The 21,380-nt window shown below is 44.5% G+C and overlaps 1 protein-coding gene and 1 long non-coding RNA gene across 2 annotated transcripts; one reads left to right on the forward strand and one right to left on the reverse strand.

The window, feature by feature from the left end:
• Positions 1-1,680: 1,680 nt before the first annotated feature.
• Positions 1,681-12,779, reverse strand: LOC310678478. Its single transcript, XR_014511766.1, has 3 exons — positions 12,716-12,779; positions 6,519-6,790; positions 1,681-2,303 (listed from the first exon to the last, which is right to left on the reverse strand). It is a non-coding gene; the product is annotated as an uncharacterized lncRNA (long non-coding RNA).
• A 2-nt stretch (positions 12,780-12,781) lies between these two features.
• On the forward strand, positions 12,782-20,391 carry GJD2 (gap junction protein delta 2). The gene is made up of 2 exons (XM_083442468.1): positions 12,782-13,788; positions 15,449-20,391. The coding sequence occupies exons 1-2, from the start codon at positions 13,718-13,720 to the stop codon at positions 16,290-16,292; spliced, it is 915 nt and encodes a 304-aa protein (XP_083298594.1). The 5' UTR covers positions 12,782-13,717; the 3' UTR covers positions 16,293-20,391.
• The last annotated feature ends 989 nt before the right edge of the window (positions 20,392-21,380 follow it).

The following is a 21,380-nucleotide window of genomic DNA, read 5'->3' on the forward strand; positions in this document are numbered from 1 at the left end:
CAGCTTGTGCATGCTTTACACTGTTACGTTAAGAAATCAGGGCTCCTGTCAAACCTCTATCATAGGCAGGGGTTGAAAATAGTCTTCTGACTCCCTTCTCTCAAGTGTTGCATTAAGGCCAGCATAAAACAGGGGCAGAGGAGTGTGACTAGGATGATCAAGGGTCTGGAAACCAAGCCTTATGAGGAGCACTTGAAGGAGCTGGGTATGTTCAGCCTGGGAAAGAGGAGACTGAGAGGAGATGTGATAGCCGTCTTCAAATATCTTAAGGGCTGGAAGATGGAGCAAGCTTGTTTTCTCCTGCTTTGGAGAGTAGGACTCGAACCAATGGATTCAAGTTACAAGAAATGAGATTCTGACTGAACATCAGGAAAAATATGCTGATGGTAAGAGAAGAAGAAGAGAAGAAGAAGAGTTTGGATTTGATATCCCAACTTTCACTCCCTTTAAGGAGTCTCAAAGCGGCTAACATTCTCCTTTCCCTTCCTCCCCCACAACAAACACTCTGTTCACCAGATTACGAGTCTACCGCTCTTAACCACTACACCACACTGGCTCTCCAGTTGTCTCCAGACAACTGGCTGTTTGACATTGCAACGGACTCCCTTGGAAGGTGGTGGACTCTCCTTCTTGGAGGTCTTTAAGCAGAGGTTGGATGGCCATCTGTCATGAATGCTTTAGCTGAGATTGCAATGGGTTGGACGAGATGACCCTCAGGGTCCATTCCAACTCTACAATTCTATGATTCTATTTTGCAGGCTTCCCATAAGCATCTTGTTGGCCACCATGAAAACAGGATGCTGGACTAGGTGGGCCTTTGGCCTGATCCTGCAGGGCTTTTCTTATGGTCTTAGGGAAAGGCTGGACCTGAAGGCTGTAGCTCTTCGCTTCCCAACCCACTGTGAGTTCACTAATTAAACACTTTGACCTTATATCTGAAATGGCTACCCGGTGTGTTTTCTTATGATAGAACATATGACATATGGGTCTCTAACTCACCTCTTGAAATGGTTGGCTGAAGTTATTACCAGCCAGTAGTTCTAAACCAGAAGAAAGGTTCCAACAAATGACATGTGTTTGTTTCCCAGGGCACAGCTGCTAAATGGGAAGGTCTCCAGTTTTCCATCTAAAGGGGTGAGAAGGAGCCCTTGCAGACTGCTATTCTAGTTATAAAGATACCCCAATTCTCATTCACTCAATTTTTTTTTTTGCATTGTTGCAGCCATACACAGAGGATGTGTGCCCCAGGAGAAGAAGGTGCAAGGAGTGATTGTCTGTGTCCTTCTTCCTCGAAAGCAGATGTGCACACACAAACTAGGTGGTCAAATCTGTTCAGCTACTAAAATTTGTTTTCTTTCCCAGTCAAATAAGTTTCTCAGTTAACTGAGTGAGAAAAAGCAAGGTGAAAGTGAGATAAAATAGAATTAAATTGTGAAATATATGAAATACAATTGAGCTCTGTTAAACAGAAAAACCCTCACAGAAATACAAGAATAAAAGTCCACCAGCCCCAGTTTAAGTGAAATGCTTTCCTAGGGGGAATTGTATCTACCGCAGGCACCAATTTAGAGATTTTCCTCTCTATTAAAGAGCCTGACAGCCAATTATCTACCAAACAACAATCATTTAGCCAAACAGGGATCATGGATGAAATCATGTGCTGTATTGCTTAGACCCAGCTAAAGGCACACACTCCCTTTATTTTCGTCCGTCAAACATCATTTCGTGCACATACCCCAATATACATGTGTTTCAGGGTTACATATATTTCATTTGAAATAAATAGACATTTTTTCTGCTCCTTTACATTTGAATTGCAGAATTCCACCCCCCAGGGCCTTGAACAGCATAGAGATTTAAAAATAAAACAAAAACCGAGTCCCCTACTGAGCTGCTGATTTCCACCCTCCTTGTTCACCACAGATGTTTCACTTTCAAATCAGTCGCAGTGTGGCTCTAGTAATTTCAACGGACTGCTTCAGCACTGCTTTGCAATTTAATGTAATGTGAATTCTTCTTCTGAGACTGGTGATAAGAGAGATGTGGGGATAGAGGAGAGGGCACCAGGAATACCCAAGACATATGGTAGTGTTACTATCAAACCAAGGGAAAGAAGCACTGCCCTAAATCAGCATATTGAAGTAAGAACTGCCTGGAGCATGTACAAGATTCAGCATTTGAATGAAGACAAAAGGAGACAGGGCATTGCGCTAGGTCCAAAAGCAATGCTGTGTGTGAACGAATTCATACTGAAATATCCCAACGTGTCTTCTCACATTTCCCTGTGCTTTCTCAGCTCAATGCTGAGAGAGAGGCCCATCAAAGTGAAATAAAAAGAGTTAGTTGTTCCATATGTCAATGCAGTAAGTATTACAGATGCTTAATAATAATAATAATAATAACAACAACAACAACAACAACAACAACAACAACAACAACAACAATAATAATAAATGTTTATTTATACCCCGCCCTTCCCGGTTCAAAAACCAGGCTCAGGGCAGCTAACAGCAGATATAAAACATTGATATAATATAATATAAAACATGTGACTTAAAAACAGTATTGAGTGTTGGTCTGCATATGGTTTCAGAAACTGTGAATAAGGTAACAGTGGCGTAGCGTGGGTTGTCAGCACCCGGGCAAGGCAAGTAATTTGCACCCCCTAAGCCGTGGATTTTAGCACTTGAGTATCTTCCACTAGATTAGCGCCCCCCCCCTCAGATGTTGCGCCCGGTGCGGCCGGCCCCCCCTGCACCCCCCACGCTACGCCACTGTAAGGTAAATTTGCCTTTAAGTGCAAACTGAATCAGATTTCTCCTCTCTATCTACTAATACCTCCGATGTTGCAAAGGTTAATGCAACTGTTGCAACAGTTCATTTGTGAGCTATCAGCTCAGGTTCTCCAAAGCTCATTAGTGTGCAAGAGTAGAGTTTACGAGTACAGAATAAATTGCTCAGGTCCTCTGCAAGGTAAGTAACGTTGTGCATTGAAACGCTGTGTGTTGTGAAATGTGCTCTCTTCAAGAACTGAGATCCCACAGATAGCAGCAGATGTCCTCATATGATTTTATGAATAAAAGGTACAATCTGATGCAATCATGTCATTAATACACACGCAGGCACCAGATGAAAACACAGCAGAGCAGATGGTTTTGAGATCTTAGATGGGTGTTTTCAGTTCAGCAGCTAATTATTTAGCTGTTGTGGATTAAACCAAACACTGTCTGCAAAGCTGCTAGCATTAGTCTTTGAAAGAAAGTTCATCAAAACACTTCACGTCTTGCACTTGGAAGTGCTATTTTAAAGCACCCAAGTGCAATTACACAGCATAAGGAAAGAAATCCACGGGTTATATTTGGAAAGGGTTTGTACCTTTCCACAAAGTGCTAAATAACCGCAAACAAAAGCCTCAGAGGGGGTAAAGTTGAAATAAAGAATATTGGGTCCAGTAGAAGTTTAGAACAAAGGAATACAGTAGTATATTGGGTTAAGTACTTAATTCGTTCCGGAGGTCCGTTCTTAACCTGAAGCACCACTTTAGCTAATGAGGCCTCCTGCTGCCACCACGCCGCCAGAGCACGATTTCTGTTCTCATCCTGAAGCAAAGTTCTTAACCTGAAGCACTTTTTCTGGGTTAGCAGAGTCTGTAACATGAAGCGTATGTAACATGAAGCGTATGTAAGCTGAGGTACCACTGCAACATCCTATGACTTTTACACAGTGGCGTAGCGTGGGTTGTCAGCACCCGGGCAAGGCAAGTAATTTGCGCCCCCTAACCTTGGAGTGAGTGAGTCAGGTAGGGGCAGAGAGCTGCGAGTGCGAGTGTGCCCTCCAGATGTTGCGCCCGGTGCAGCCGACTCCCCCTGCACCCCCCACGCTACGCCACTGCTTTTACAAACTGCAGCTGGTAGGCATTTGGGAGGTTAAAGCCATTTGTTCTGATCTAGAGCCCCATGCACACTGCATGTGCTTGCACACACAGAGCTTCTGCACATATAGAATTTCCCTGTGCATGTATGGGGTTTCCTCTCCCCTTTGATGTGAATACGGGAGACTGGAGGATCTAGTACCTTTTATTACAGCCTTGATGGTAGGGTAGACTAACAAACTTTTAAGGTGCACAGAAGGATCCTGTCATGTCCAGACCCTAGTACTCACTCTTTGACACTCCTGTGATTTCAAAAGCTGTAATACTTGAAATCATTACACAAAATCTGAATACTTTGGGAAATATCCCGTGCTGCCGTTTGAGGTTCTGCATGTGTGCAAGAGAGAGATTCTGATTTTCTCATTTTCTACAAAGCCCACTCATATTCAAAGCAACAAATAGCTTAGCATTGCAATGTTGGATCACTCAAATACCAGTGATGCTCGACAGCAAAGGACACTGTGCTTCAGTCACAGCTTTCCTTGTATACAAGCCTCTCCATGCCATGAGAACCACAAACAGATTAAGGTGCCATTTATGTGTGAAATTTGGGGGAAATAAATGTTCATGTCAGTGCTTTGGAAAATTCATTCATTCTATGAGATCTGCTCTCATGCTGACACCATTGGTTGGGGGAATCTTCAGCTGCTTTTTGGCTAAAATTGTTAATAATAATAATAATAATAATAATAATAATAATAATAATAATGTAATTTATTATTTATACCCCACGCATCTGGCTGGGTTTCCTCAGCTACTCTGGGTGGCTTCCAAAAAAAATAAATTGAAAATACAACAAAACATTAAAAACTTCCCTAAACAGGGCTGTTTGATGAAGGTAGCATAAATAAGCCAGAAATCTGAAGCAGTTTGATCCATAACTTCTTAGAAACAAAGCAACCTCTCATTGGTATCCACACTAAAAAGAAATAATCATTAATCCCTTGGGCATCCTCTGTGAATCACAAACATTCAAAACATACACTTTCTTCTGGATATCTGGGAAGGAACACAAATTCAGTGTGTGTGCACATGCACACACACTCACACACTCCTTTTCTTTACCAGAGCCAGTTCCCTCTCCATAAAGGAGGATTTGACTTTTAAACAGCATGAGTACAATTGACAAAACGTTAAAAGGGACGGCTTTGACCCTGCAAACAATATTGCTGCTTCATTAAGAAACAGATCGTTGTAAGCCAGAGAAGATCAAGCTAACCTTAATCCTAGAGGATTGTGAATAAAATGTAGGCTGATTTCCTGACAAAAGTGCCACATTCAGCAAAGCACACATTCTGGACAGCACAGCAGGTTGGAGAACTTTGGGCTCTTAGGCTGCTAAATCCTCATGGAGAGCTTACAGACACTTCCGTTCTGCACTTGCCTCACACCTTTCCCCGTCCCCTATTTTCACCTTGGCAGCTTGCAGAGCAGGGCAGTCTGACTCCCATTTTATTGTGGATTTCAGATACATTCAAACTTAAACCAAGTCCTTGCAGAATGTACGCCAATGATTTAAGAAACAATGATAAACCTATAGAGCACTGGAGGCTGGACTAGCCAGTAGTGTTTTGCAGGTCATCTGACCTCCCAACAGCTGCTGTGTATTAGGAAGGAGAGAGGAAGGCTGAACGCAAATACATTGGCAGAGCCAATCTGGCGCTCCTCTGGATGTGTTTGAACCATGTCATCTCTCTCTCTCTCTCTCTCTCTCTCTCTCTCTCTCTCTCACACACACACACACACACCTTTGAACTGATTAGGAATTGAACTGATTTAGGCAGCAAGGATGTGTTTGGTGTACAATGAAATAAACACCTATCCAACTTTTAGAAGACATCTGAAGGCAGCCCTGTTTAGGGAAGTTTCTAATGTTTGATGTTTTATCGTGTTTTTAATATTCTGTTGGGAGCCGCCCAGAGTGGCTGGGGAAACCCAGCCAGATGGGCAAGGATTTATTTATTTATTTATTTATTTATGACAAGCAAGAGTACACAACTTATCCAAGAAGGCCACGTCATAAGCTGGATGTCTCTAGTCAAGTTGTGAGTCTCAGTTACATGTGATTAAAAGGCTGTGGTGTTTTTTTTTAAAAAAGTCACAGTTATTTTTATTTATTTACAGATTTATAAACTGCTTCACAACCAAAAGTTTTCTGAGATGCAATGGGCTACATACTGCGGCAAGCAAAAGGCAACAAACCTATTTCTAAAAGTGTATAATTATTATGAATTAGTTATGAAGTTTTCAAGAATCAAGAGGTTCTATCCAGTCCACCCTTCCACATCAATCCTACAGTGTGGCCAATAGGGTTGCTTCCCAAGGAAGCCCACAACCACTTGAGAAGCAGCCACCCCCTTTCCACTAATTTTTTTGGGGAGGTGTCTGAGAGGTGGATCAGTTTCCTTGTGTTCAAGGAAATGGAGGGACTCTTAAAGGGGTTTTTAAAACATAAATGTGAAGAGGTCGCATTTCATTTCAAGGACATTGAGGAGGAACTCCTACCGTACTTTCTCTAATTTTCTTTATTTGCATCTATGCCCTCCCTTTCTCCCAAGGAATTCAAGGTAGCATGCATGGTTCTCACCTTGCCCCAATTTTATCTTCACACAACCCTCTGAGCTAGGTTGGGCTGAGCAATGTTGAGCTTCATGACAAAGTGGAGAATTTGAACCTGGATCTCTCCAGACCTAGTCTGGCTTCCATAGCTGTGCTATGTAGAACTTACACCTTGTCTTGCTCCAACCTAGAAGTCCTTATGCATACAAAGCTCCTGTCAGAGTAGACTTTTCCATTCCCTGCAATGAGAGGGCAGCTCTGGACAAGAAAACCCTCATATACGTGGAATGGATTCCACATCTGAAAGGAGAAAACCACAAGCACGTCTGATAGATTTATTCATTTTTTCTTTCTTTTTAAAAACATTTATAATCCACTCTTTACCTGAAGGTCTTATAAGAGACATAAAAAGAGTGACCAATTCCATTTTGGGGGCTTAATTCTGCCCAGAATTATGAACAAGTGAAAAGGCACTGATTCCCCTAAAAATGATATTCATCTAACCCAGCCTTTCTCAACCTGTGGGTCCCCAGATGTTGTTGAACTACAACTCCCATAACCCCTAGCTAGCAAGGCCAGAGCTCAGGGATGATGGGAGTTGTAGTCCAACAACATCTGGGGACACACAGGTTGAGAACTGCTGAACCGTAAGGAGACACTTAAAGGTAAAGGGACATCTGATCATTAGGTGGCCGACTCTGGGGTTGCGGCGCTCATCTCACTTTATTGGCTGAGGGAGCCGGTGTACAGCTTCTGGGTCATGTGGCCAGCATGACTAAGCCATTTCTGGTGAACCAGAGCAGCACACGGAAACACCTTTTACCTTCCCGCCAGAGCGGTACCTATTTATCTACTTGCACTTTGACGTGCTTTTGAACTGCTAGGTTGGCAGGAGCAGGGACTGAGCAACGGGAGCTCACTCCGTCGCGGGAATTCGAACTGCCCACCTTCTGATCGGCAAGTCCTAGGCTCTGTGGTTTAACCCACAGCGCCACCCGCGTCCCAAGGAGACACTTAGCCTATCAGTATTCAGCAAACTGATTAATCCTCACATTGTTGTTGTTAGCCACAAAGACTAAAAACTTCATGGTCAGAAAGTGACATTCCAGACCAGCGATAAGACTATGCACCTGCATGGCTCGGCCATTATTGCCAGTCAGAGGTGCCTTGTGCATCTCCCTGAAGCCACTGTGCTCTGTCTTTTTTAGCATTTCCACTGCCACTGATATGGCAAAAATAAAAATAAAAAATTGTCCAGTAGCACCTTATAGACCAACTAAGCTTGTTCTGGTATAAGCTTTTGTGTGCATGCACACTTCTTCAGATACACAGATACCCATATGGCAGTTGTTCTGCTTGATGCTGTCTCGTGCCCAGGAACACACCCTCACTCCAATGCCTAATTTGCAACAGACTCATTTCCCCCTTTCGTCTACTTGCACACACTCCAGCCAATCCGCAGCCGTACATTTTTAAAAGGGAAACCTTTTCAATTAATGAAGTTAATGAACTGGTATATTGGTGCATTGATGTAGCACAGATATGGGATTTTAATTATGACAGGTATTGTAAAATGCACATTAAATTCTTCTAATCATTAAAGCTATAAAGATCTGAGATTTTTTTTTGGAAAGGCCTTCCGTTAGGTTCCATAAAGTTTAATTACTGCAAGGCTATGCATTAAAAGTCATTCACCCCATGGCGTAGGAACCGGCATGTAGAGTTCAAGGTGCTCTGCTTACAGTATAATCTGCCGCTTCTGGTTTTCAGAACTAATGAAGTTTTGATTTTGCGTCTTTGCGGCAAGCTGTTAGACTTGATTTCCCTCATTTCTTTCCAGCTGTAACTTACTCATTTGTATTGTCTGTTAGTGTCTGTGGGTCAGTGCTATTAGGTAAATGGGTGAAACTAGGAACCAGCTGAGAAACCACAAGCATGTAAAAGAGTGACATAAAGAAGTACAGTGGTACCTTGGGTTACAGACGCTTCAGGTTACAGACTTCGCTAACCCAGAAATAGTACCTCAGGTTAAGAATTTTGCTTCAGGATGAGAACAGAAATCGCGTGGTGGCAGTGGGAGGCCCCATTAGCTGAAGTGGTACCTCAGGTTAAGAACAGTTTCAGGTTAAGAACGGACCTCCAGAACGAATTAAGTTTTTAACCCGAGGTACCACTGTACAGATGGGTAAAACCAGGGCTTTCCCCCCACCTGGAACTCACCAAAACTCAGTTCCGGCACCTCTCAGGTGGGTGCCAATGCCATTGTAAGAGAACAAGGGAGGCATTCATGGTGAGTTCTGGTATTCTTTTTCTAGAAAAAATAGCACTGGTAATAAAGGCCACAAACTGTCCCAAGTGGCTACAGACTTCAAAGAGTTAGTTGAAAAGAAAGGTGGTTGCCAGTTCATTTCTAGGCCCAAGTCAAGGTGCTCACATTCATGTTTAACACCCTAAACGGCTTAGTCCCCAAATATCAGAAAGACTGATCCTTCCCTCCAGACTCTCAGGGTCAGATCAGCCGAGGGGGCTTTCTTGGCAGTTCTGCTGCCCTCAGGAGTTTGAGGGATGACAAGAAGGCATTCTCTGTTGCAGCCTCTAAACTGTGCAATGCCCTCCCCCGGGAGGTGAACCTGGAACCTTCATTATTCAGTTTTGGTCATGTGCTGAAGATGTATGCTGGATTTTTGCAACCCAAGACTCAATTTTTTTTAATGACTCGCCCATTTCTCTTACCCTTAACTTTTTAAAAGATTGTATTTTTAAATAGTTGTGACACATAGCGAGACTTCATGAGGAAGGGTGGGTAAGAAATCTAAGAATGAGATTCAGCTGGTGAGTCCTGGCAGTAGAGGCTTGCACAAGGACTTAGAATCATAGAATCATAGAGTTGGAAGAGACCACAAGGGCCATCGAGTCCAACCCCCTGCCAAGCAGGAAACACCATCAGAGCACTCCTGACATATGGTTGTCAAGCCTCTGCTTAAAGACCTCCAAAGAAGGAGACTCCACCACACTCCTTGGCAGCAAATTCCACTGTCGAACAGCTCTTACTGTCAGGAAGTTCTTCCTAATGTTTAGGTGGCATCTTCTTTCTTGTAGTTTGGATCCATTGCTCCGTGTCCGCTTCTCTGGAGCAGCAGAAAACAGCAGACTTCTACTAGCTCTATAGGGCTTTCCCCTCTCTCCTTCCTTGTGTGCCCCCTTCACCCCGCCAACTGGCAGGAGGTTGGGAGAACCCCCAGAACAGGGGGGGGGGGGAGGAGGGAGGAGAGGGCAGATCATTCCATCAGGAAAGCAGAAACGCTTGCGCTGATGGAGCAATCTGCTTAGTGCTATGTCATAGCTGTCAACTTTTCCCTTTTCTTGCAAGGAATCCTATTTGGAATAAGCGAATTGACAGCTATGCACTATGTTGAATTCTCCCATAAGTAATAATAGTAATAAGGGGATGTAGAAAATAAATATGCATTAGTAGTGCAAATGCAATTAATTAAGGAGGGTCACACATACATGTTATGTGGAAAATAACTGCAAACATTTTTGTAAAAAATTGTACTTGTTAATGTACTGGAATGATAAGCATTGTAATATTATTTCTTGTTATTTATGTGATATATAGTAATCTCTCTCTCTCACAGAGAGAGTTCATTAATAACAAGGAACAATGTCACATCACTCTAGTACATTATGAAATGAGGCCACTTTCCCATAGATATGTACATGCTATGTACATATCAAACTTACAATATGACATTTGCAATGCGCCTTTAGTTGCATTTGTACTACTAATGACTTAGTGAGATACATTTTGCAGTCCTGTAAGGACAAACAACTGCCCCCTTTGCAAATAATTACTAGATTTTGTGTAGTGCAAATAGCTGTACCGTATAAATGGAGTACACTGAGTAATTCTCTAATTTGAAGCTCACCAACCTCAATTTTTTTAAAGAATGGAGTTATTAAAAGACACTGAAATGATACCATCTAAGTCTTTGTATTTGTGCTTTACATATTATTTGGCTACCTAACTTAGCCGAGGTACACATATATTAACGATGGCAGCAGACCTGCGAAACATCTCCCTGTTTCAGTAATGATTCTTTGGCCCCTAGCATTTCACACATCAAAGAGACATTCCTGGGTTTGCCAATGAAAGTCCACTCAGGAGGGAACTTCAGTCAATCACAGCTCTGTGAGAAGTGTAACTGAGCAAAACATATATTTACTGAATTCATACTTTACCTTTTTAGGCACCTCTTTAGAAATGTGCACCTAAAAGAGGTGTGCATGCTTAGAAATACATATTTAAAATACAATGTGTGAAGAGACAGGACAGGAGAAGCTGCTATGAGCTAGCTGAACCTTAATTTTACTTTATTTCTTACAGTTATGTATCTCCTACCTTTCAGGATACAAATCCTACCATGGCAGCTTACAAGTAACAGTCAATTGCATATTTGGACAGCACAATAAACAAACTAACATATTAAAAAAACATCCTTCCCATGGGGCAGTGGATGATGTGTCACTCTGGGGTGAGACAATGATGCCCCTGCCCCTTTTTCCTGGAATCCTCCCCACAGGATAGTAGGTGGCATGTGGGTAGTCTAGCTGGGAGAGGACTTGAAGAAATGATTGTCTGCCAGGCTCTCTCTCTGGCCTATGGAGGCTTCCTTCTTGCCCCCTGAGTGGACCCAGGTTTCCTCACACCAGACAGAGGCTGGTGGCTTTCTCCTCCCTCCTTTTTCTAGGCAGTGGGGTGAGGGGACTGAGCCCTGTGGCGCTGCAGAGAGAGGGAGGGAGGGAGAGTCAGAGAATATAAGAGCACTAGCTGCAGGCTCTGTCCACCTGCTCTCCCTTTGCTCTTTCCGCAGCAGGTCCCTGGAGGGAGAGAGCAGGCAGGTGTGTAAATGGCCCAAAGCGGCCAGCCCACCATCTTGTTCACTTAGCACACATGGGCTCTCTCCTCCTGGTGGCATGGCAGTGCAAACTGGGCCCAGCAAGCGCAGCCCTCACCCCTCACCCCCCCCAATGCCAGCCAGAGACAGAGGGAGATGGTAAACAAACTGAGATGTTGGCACCACCTCCAGAGGAGGTGCGAGAAGCAGCCACAGATCTTTTACACAGGTGAGCTCTTGCTCGCTCTGCGCAGCCTGCTGGGCCCTGTTGCCCATGCAGCCCAGAGAGGCAGAGGGTGTGAGCAAGATGAACCTCCCAGAGAGGGAGAGGGAGAGGGAGAGGGAGAGGGAGAGGGAGAGAGAGAGGGAGGCAAACCATGACTGATCCCTCCACCTGCCTGCAGCCAAGGCAGTAGCAGCTGGTGTCCACACCTGGACAGGTCAGTGGAGCCAGAAGCAATGACAGGCAATGTCCCCATTCTCCTCCCTGCTGAATTCTACAAGGGGCAACACTGAGACTAAGGAAGAGGAAGCGAACCAGCAGTCCTTGGCCTGGTTGCAAGGAAGAAGACGGGCAAGTGACTGAGATTGGTGGGGCAATGCCCCTATGTCCTAATGGACCAGTCTCCATTATATTGGGTGAAAGATCAAGAGGTTTTTCCACAGGCATCTGGTTGGCCACTGTGGGAACAGGATGCTGGACCTTGGGCCTGATCCAGCTGCCTTATTCTCTTATGATGTTGAGGCTTCTCGAGCTCACCTGTGCTCTCCCTCTGGGTGGTGAGGAGAGGTCTCAGCGACATCCAGGCTGATTGGGCCATTCTTTGCAGCCACCAAAACTCAGTTCACATCAACACACGTTTAAAGTATGCTTACATCACTTTAACAGTCACAGATTTCCCCCTTCCAGGAATCCTGAGAGCTGTAGTTTGTTAAGGGTACTGGGAACTGTAGCTCTGTGAGGGTCTCCTCCCAACTCAGTACCTATAATAAATTATGGAGCCCAGAATTCTTGGGTGGGGGGCACGGTGTGGAGCAGCCCTCACTTGCAAGTTGCAGATGAGGTTGCACCCCCTCCAACCAAGTGGGGCCCAAGCTCTCCAGGCCCAGCTGTACCTCCTCAGTGGGCCTTCCTAGCTGCTGGGGCCTCAGCAGGTGTGCCCAGATGGTGCTGGCGACTGGCATTTCCACTTGGCAAGCCAGTCCCAGGGCAGGAGGGCTCCTTGCGCATTCAACGCGTGTCCTCTTCGGGTCTCCCTTTGCCAGAGCTGCAGCAGCGAAGAGCCAAGGAAGACCAAGGAAAGGATGGCGGCCTTTGCGCTCTTACCGTGCGAGAGGTTTCTCACGCGCCCAGCCCGGGGAAGCAGAGGCGCCATTCTCCGCAGGGGAGGGCGCCCCCCGACCTGGCGTCCGGAGCAGTGATCGTCCCCAGCGGCCCTCCGTTCGTCCTGCTCGGCAACCGTGGGGAGGGAGGGGGGATGTCAGCTCCTGATCTGCGGGGATCCGATGCCTCAGCCTTGCTTTCCCCTCCCTTCCGGCGCGAAGGAGGCTGCTGCGCCTTCGACTCGCCTCCTCTTCCCGTCTAGCTGGGCTGGCGACGAGCGAGGAAAGCGTCCCTCCTTCCCTCCCTCCCTCCCCACACGCCTTGTCAAGGACGCGGCGCAGGCCAAGTCCCCGGGAAACGGCCGCCCGGAGGAAAGGCAGGCGCCCGGATCCGGCCCCGGGGAGGCTGGCGAGGCGTCTCGGGATCCCCTGAGGCCCCAGTCCCCTCCGCGCCATTCGTTACCTCCTCCTTGCTCCGTGGATGGCGAGGCGCGTCGTCGGGGCCCCCCATCCCTCTGCCCGTCCCCTCCCCAAAGGCGCAGCTCTCGTCGGGGGGCGGGGTGGGGAAGATGGGCGCCCACCCCACGCCACCCCGCCCGCTGGAAGGGTCCTCGGGGGCGGCGGCGGCGCTGTGTGGGGGTCGGCTTTGGCGATCCCTCTCGGGCTGTGGCGCCGCCGCTCGGCTGCTCCCCTCCAACCTGGCCGTGACGCAAGCAGAGCCTACTTAAAGGCGGCCGGGAGGCGGGCGGCGAGACACTGAAGGCGACCTCCGCCTGGGCTGCGCTGCGCCAGGCGATCGCCGCCCAGGCTGGCTCGCGGCAGCCGCCCCGCCTGCCAGGCAGCCCGCCCGGCCGTGGGGCAGCGTCCCTCCCTGCGCACGCCGGGCGGCTCGGGCCGGGAACGCGCGTCTCCGCCGCCGCCGCCGTGGCTGACGGAGCGCCGCCGCCGCCGCCGCCGCTCCTGCGCCGCCGCCACTGCCCGAGCCTTCGCCTCCCGATGAACCGCGATGGGGGAATGGACCATCCTAGAGAGACTCCTCGAAGCCGCCGTCCAGCAGCACTCCACTATGATAGGGAGGTAAGCGGCCCGACGGCTCCCGGCGCGCCTCCCTCCCCGTCGCCCTCTTTGACCCTGCCGGGCTCCTGCGGCGGAGGGAGCTCCACGGGGACGCTGCGCTCCCCTGCGCTCCCTCGCGCGCTCCCTGCCCGCCATCCTAAATGGCATCGCCCTGGAAGGAAGTCCCCTGGATTCCTGCGGGACCGGCTTCCAGGAAGGGGGAGTTGGGGGGGGGGGGAGAAGCCGCAGCCCAACCGGACACCTTGAAGCACCGGATTTCCCAGCAACCCCCATTCCCAACCCCCTTCGACATTCCCAATTATTTCTTTGGCAAACTTGCTACCGCACAGGACTGCGCTCTGTCTCTCCCCCCCCCCACTCCCTCCAAACCGCTTCGCTGCTTTGTTTCAGAGTTCACTGCTAGTGCACGGGACTCTCTTAACCTTCGATATAATCCATCCCCCCCACCACTTCCCTTCCCACCCCCGTCGGCTTATTCATTAAAAAAGAAAAGCAAATGACTGAATGCACATTTAAAGGAGACAGAAGATGTGGATGATGTTTGCTGTTAGGTGGCATAATAGTAAGAATAATAGTAATATTTAGAATGAGTCACTTTCAAAGAGTCATATTATTATCTAGCTGGTGATTGCAGCTGTCAAAATGCAAGGGTAAAGTAAGGACAAGTGAGCTCCCTTACCTTTGATTTGCTTCCCTCCTCTCATTTATGGTTTGATCAATATGCTGCATACCATAGAAAGTGGGAGAGGTGCCACTCTCTTTTATTTGACCGACATCTGTTTTCGGACACTTGAGGTACAGGAGAAAAACACGCACACAACTGGCTGCTTAGAACTGTCATTGTGGTTATAGATTCTCCCCTGTATAAGCCAAAGTAAGATTTGTGCTCAAATAAACCAAGCAAGCATTTCCTTCTGTTTGCTGTAAACATCCGTATGGATAAGTACATTGCTTAGGCAATCATTTTTTTGTTTTTTGTTTGGTCAAGCCACTCAAGAAAAGCTGAGAAGTTTGAGAAGGTTGAACGAGATACAAGATCAGCACTGGACAGCTCCCCATAATGATTGAAAATAGCCTGCGCTTTCTTAACCTCTTTAAATTCAAAGAATATAAGAAATGCCATGCTGGATTTGACCGGTGGTGCATCGGTTTGGTTATTTTATAAATTTGTGAATCACATTCACTACTTTAAAAGTGCCCAAATTAATGTAGAATAAAAATGGTTCCTAAAAGCTAGTGCACAGCCATAGAGAAAGTGTAAATAAAAATAGTAAAAAAAGCGGGGGGATAACAAGTAATATCCTGGAGAGGTCTTTGCAAATAAAAATATTTACACTTGTTTGTGGGAAGAATATACAGAGGCAGATTGCTGAACCCCTTCTAGGGCATCAGCAATGCTTTCTAGGGCATCTAATACATATCTAATGGATGTCTCTGACTGTGGCCAGACAGGAGCAAGTTGAGCAAGATGATACCCATCATGATTTTTATGGTTATACCATATAATAATCACACAGAAGTTGTGCTTCTGACTAGCTTGGCTAGTGGCCACCAGCAGAGCTATGCTCCATTTATGTGCCTTCTTTAAAATAGTAGTGATTTTTTTCAGTATTCCTCTTCTGCCCTGTAAATGTGCACTCATCTAACCTTTGTTTTATAGGATTCTGCTGACCGTGGTGGTGATCTTCAGGATTCTTATTGTGGCCATTGTAGGAGAAACTGTGTACGACGATGAGCAGACTATGTTTGTGTGCAACACCTTGCAGCCAGGCTGCAACCAGGCATGTTATGACCAAGCATTTCCCATTTCTCACATCCGATACTGGGTATTTCAGATCATCATGGTGTGCACTCCTAGCCTCTGCTTTATAACGTATTCTGTTCACCAATCTGCCAAGCAGAGGGAAAGGAGGTACTCCACTGTCTTCCTCACTTTGGACAGGGATCAGGACTCCATGAAGAGGGACGACAGCAAGAAGATCAAGAATACCATTGTCAATGGGGTGCTGCAGAACACGGAGAACTCCACCAAGGAAGCAGAACCTGACTGCTTGGAAGTAAAGGAAATTCCCAACCCAGCTATTAGAACCACCAAGTCAAAGATGAGGCGGCAAGAAGGCATCTCTAGGTTTTATATCATTCAGGTGGTCTTCAGAAATGCCCTGGAGATTGGGTTTTTAGTGGGACAGTATTTCCTGTATGGATTCAATGTCCCATCCATGTACGAATGTGACAGGTATCCTTGCATTAAGGAAGTGGAGTGTTACGTCTCCAGGCCCACTGAGAAGACAGTCTTCTTGGTCTTCATGTTTGCCGTCAGTGGCATTTGTGTGGTGCTCAATTTGGCCGAACTGAACCACTTGGGCTGGAGAAAGATCAAAATGGCAGTGAGGGGAGTGCAAGCGAAACGGAAATCCATTTATGAAATCAGAAACAAAGACCTGCCACGTATGAGTGTGCCTAACTTTGGCAGGACTCAGTCCAGTGACTCTGCTTATGTGTGAGGCTGTGGCAGAACCAGAAGACTTTGCTGGGGATCACTGACCTACCGCGCATTAGCGTTAGGGAAAGGACATTGCTGAAGCAATCATTTCCTCAAACCACCAAGAAAGCCGTTAAGGTACTTGATCTGCACTTTCTAAACCAGATACAAAACTGTGTGCTAAATAAAAGACTGATGAAAAAAACAGCTATACAACAACTTCAATCTGGCCTTACAGCTCAGTTATTTCCTCCCCCGAGTGGTCCATTGCTATTTGTTGACTGGAGCATCTTTTCAACCGTCACGAGGACAAGAAAATTTTCCTAACTGATGGGAAATGTGTCTAGAATGTTATATTGAAAAACGGCAAGGGAGCCATTTCTTGAGGGAGGGTTTGGGGAGGGGGTCATAGCAATATTCCATTGCAAGCATGTCTATAAAAGCCGAGGGAGAGATTTGCACTGTCCAGGCATCTGACCGTAAAGCCTGTTAGTACATCCATGAGCTTCATCTGATGGATGCCTGACTTTACGTGGTCAGCATTACACAGTTGATTACTGTGTATGGTTAGCATTTTTCTATCCTTGTTTTTGTACAAAAATCAACTACACAAGAAACGGTAGTGCTGAAAATACTTTTGCCATTTATTTATTTTTTGTTTGCCTGCCTACTTACACCAGAGACCTTAATCATTATTATGCTAGTTGTGATCTACCAAATTCATAAACAAATAAATAAACCACAGCTCCCTGCTATATGCATACAAATGATTGATCTAAAGTTCAGCCAAGTTATGTATTTACCGACAGGTTGTGTTGTTGTTTTTTGGACACATATACCAAAGGAGTAGAATTTATCGCTATTAACTGTGAATATATGTCACCGCCTCTTTGCTCTTATTTATATAAGTGCCATACTTGAAGTTAAAGAATTTAACTGTATTTAGTCAAAGGCTTGGCAAGGGATCCCAACTTGAAACCACAGGGTTTTATATCTACTTTTTATTTTAATCAAGCTTTCCCTTTCCTCTTTCCTTTAGTTACTGCAATGGTGTAAAAAAGCAGCTGATAACTATATTGATAATAAAATAATTGCCTTTTTGTAAAATAGAAAGTTAACTTTCTTTTATATATACATACTATATATAAATATATATTACTAGCATTGCATTGTTATATGAAGATGAAATTTATATGGATATCTATCTAGAACATAGGGATTATTATATTACAGCCTCTTTTATATTCATGGCCTGGATAATATCCAAAACATTTGGATATGAAACATTTATATGATTTTGGGTTGTTGTTTTTTACAATGACATGGTGCTATAGTAGGGCAATGAATTTGGAGAAGTAGGAGATGCAGCATGATCCAGAAAATGCAGGTTTTACTATTTGTGTGTATATGCATGTGTGTGTGAATATTATATATAATCTCTCTCTCTCTACCCTTAACTTCCTTATCATTTTTCATAATGTGAGCCCTTCAGGGACAGAGAAGTATGCTTTTCAAGTATTTAATTTCAACTACCTGGACGTTGACAGTGTTGTCTGCACACACACACACACAGTCACACACACACAAAAATTGGTTAAAGCATTCAACTACATAAACACATAGGAATTTGTTTTGGGAACCCAAAATGTCAGTGAAACCAACTTTAAGTAGCCTGGAAAATTTAGAATTCAGAAATTGTAATATTTCTAAGTATTGATTGCATTATGTTAAGTTCCCTGTATGTGAATGGGATCCCCTCCCCTGCTTTCACCAGGACTTTATAGGTCACGGAGGCCATCCCATAAACAATCTAATTGGATAAATTGGCACTTTTTCAAGGCTCAGACCATTTTCACTGGGTTGTCTGTATGATCAAATGCATGGTGCATTGCAGTAACTGTGCATATCATCTTGATCTGAGATTCAATTCACAAATTGCCTGGAAGTTGGGAAAGGAGAAGGAGTGCCTCACACTTCTTGCCCACCCCCCTGCTTCCACTGTAATGTGTGAAGCGGGTGCACATGATTCCCAACCTTTCATACAAATTACCCCTGACACACCAGGCTTTCCATGACAGAACACTTTTGAAATGCGAGTGAAATTGGTTTTAATCCACATCTAGGTTTCCTTCATATGCACATTAGTATGTCATCCTAAAATCAGGCCCAGCCCAGCCCAGTCCATATCAAGGAATCTCCTTCTCTGGATTGGGGTGGCAGTAAAATCAGATTTGAATATGGATATGTCGCCTGCTTTCAATAGAATGTACATGCGGCCATTTCCATCCGCGTTTTGGTGCAACTAGCCATGTGTAACTAACTACACAGGGCTATTGTTTATTTATACACTGTCTTTCCTTAAATGTTCAAGGCAACTTGAGCTGCATTGGGAAGCACAAAGGACAGGGATAACCAGTGGACTAGACTGGTCTTAAAAGCTCAGTGCACACTGAGCTTTGAACCAAGGTAATCCATAACTAACGGATAGGAAACTGTTAAGACTGAACACATTTTATTGTTATTTATGAAAACAAGGCTGTTTTAGAATGGTCTTCATTGTTTGCTTCACATGGACATATACTTGCCTGTTGAAACAGACAAGCTTTGGCAGTCAGTTTGCATTTATTTCAATGTACATTTCTTTGTAGACTTCTGAAACAAAACCCCATTGACCACTGTATTGTGCTTTTCACTTGTAAAATCTGACCACCTTTCAGTGCAGAGATGTCATTGCAATTGTGAAAATGCTTGGAAAATTCAGGGCATGCCACTCAATGCCATAGTTGTTTACTGTAGGCAGCTACTTCTATCAGACTTAAGCTGTGAATGAAGTGCTGAAGGTGGATTCCAGTCCATGGAAGAATGTCTGTGAGCAACACATTCTTACTTCAGTGAGGCTAATGTGGGAGCAGCACTTGGTGGATTGAGTCTGAAATCAATAATCCTAAATACACTTGCTGGGATGTAACGCCAGGCTGGTTCACACATGTGTGTATGTCCCTTGGCTTTTCTACATGTGGACATTGTACACCTGAAGACTGGCTACTTACCAGTTTGGGAGCCGACTCCACTGAAAAGTGTTGTGGTTTGAAGTGGTATTAAAATGTCCCAGCATCTGTGTTACGTTGTATGAACTATTCACACATGCAAGCCAGTCAACAAGTGGTGCATGTGTGAATCAGGTCATCCACTCTAATCAACTTGTGCTACTTTCAAGAAAGTGCATTTAGGACTGCAGTGCCAATTTGCTGCTTAACCCTTTCTGTCTCTTATAAATAATGGTCATCATGAGGTTGCATCAACATGTGAGGTAGAGGAAGGATATGGGCTGCTTTAAAACATGCCTTTTTCATTATCTTTTCATTAAAATGAATGGTTTTTAATTGATTATGGATCCTTCCCTCCATTTGAAAGTACTTGTGACTGTTTCAGTGCATACTCCTACTATCTAATAATATGTAACTGCAGAGCATGAATGTTATTTTTAGAAGGCAAACATGGCAGCTAAAGATCTCCATTGGTAGTATAACAAACTCCTAAAGAATATTTTTTATACATAGGCAAATCTGATTTTCTTTTTATACACCACTGGGATAACCTTAAACAGCTCCTTTACATGGGAATTACATTATTGGTAGTAGTAGTAGCAGCAGCAGCAGCAGTGGTAGTGGTAGTATTAATAGAAGCAACACTAGCCACAGTAATAGTGGTAGTAATAGTATTAGTAAAAATAATAAGTAAACTGTAATGCACAATTAACAATAGGCTGTGTAGAAAGAACCTACTTAAACTCACTGATGTCAGTGGCTAAATACCAATGGATTTCACTAGTTCTGGATCATGCTCAGCATAATTAAATGTGTACAGATTCCATAGTGTTAGGTCCATGTTTTAAGTTCTCGGTAGTATATGTAGAAAATAATGGTGAAGGCATGCCTTGAAACCTGTCAGACGATACATTTCAATGCTTTTAGTGAAAAGCACAAAAAGGGTAAATATTAAAAAGCAATGCCAGTGACTTTTATTTTTCACTACAGCAGCTTTTATATAGGCGATGCACATCTTGTTTACGAGATTGGAAACATGCAAATGGATGGGAATAAAATGGAATATTAACATGAGCCAATTGTGCAAAAGTGTTTGCGTGCATGGAATACTACAGTATTGTTGTTCATGGAAACTCACAACCCCATGAATTTTGCTAAAAACTCCAATAAATACATATGTATATAACAAAAACAGAATCTTATTTCAGTGGCAGAAACAATAGCAAGTTGCAGCTGGGATTAGAAGAAGATTTGGAAATTCTGGGTTAAGCTAACCATGGTGGCCATAAATACCCACATAACACCAACCGTGGTTAGTTTGGATACCATGATAGGGAGCGTGGGATGCCTGTGTGGAAGGAAGGAGGGAGGAAGGAACACAAGGGGGGGAGAGTTAGGGTATTAGGCTCTGTTACAGCTGCTTCAGCACCAATTTTTGGAAGGCACATATAAATCAGTATAACTTGCTTTCAAGTAAAGTTAACCCAAAGGTTTACCATACCAAACTACAATGAAATTGATCTGTTCATTTTTTCCTCCATTCATTACATTCAGTGTGATGTTCCCTGCTCTGAGGAGGCTTCATAATATAACTTAATACAAATCTGTTCTAAGCAGATTTGATGCAATGCTTCTGGTACATTTTTGTTGAATGAAAACCTTAAAATGTGTGCAGTGGGTGGGGGTAGAGAGGTTGCTTCTTGAACTAGAGAGGAGTTCAAATTTCAGATAAACATTTATTGTTGTGTTGTTTGTTTTAAAGCTAATTTTTATTGGGAACCTGTAAGGGATTTCCTAATTTTGCCTTTAACTACAATTAAGTAGCATAAAGCAATGACGACAACAACAACAAAGCATTGCAATCTCCTGCTTAAATAATCAATGCATAACGTACTGTGTTTTGAATTGGATGCTCTGAAAATTGGTCAGGATTGCAGAAAATGTATTAGGATGAAGGGTTATGATGAGAAGAAGATTAAGGAAAGTTACAAAATATCAAAATGGAGAAAGAAGGATTTGCTGGTATTAAGGGGAAAAAAGGAAGAAAGAAAAGCAGACAGGAT

The sequence above is a fragment of the Podarcis tiliguerta genome, assembly GCF_965153285.1.
Source record: "Podarcis tiliguerta genome assembly, chromosome: 1".
Classification (NCBI taxonomy): domain Eukaryota; kingdom Metazoa; phylum Chordata; class Lepidosauria; order Squamata; family Lacertidae; genus Podarcis; species Podarcis tiliguerta.

Coding starts and splice junctions, on each gene's coding strand:
- GJD2 (XM_083442468.1), top strand. CDS start 13,718: ATGGGGGAATGGACCATCCTAGAGAGACTCCTCGAAGCCGCCGTCCAG. Junction 13,789..15,448: donor CACTCCACTATGATAGGGAG/GTAAGCGGCCCG, acceptor TTTGTTTTATAG/GATTCTGCTGACCGTGGTGG.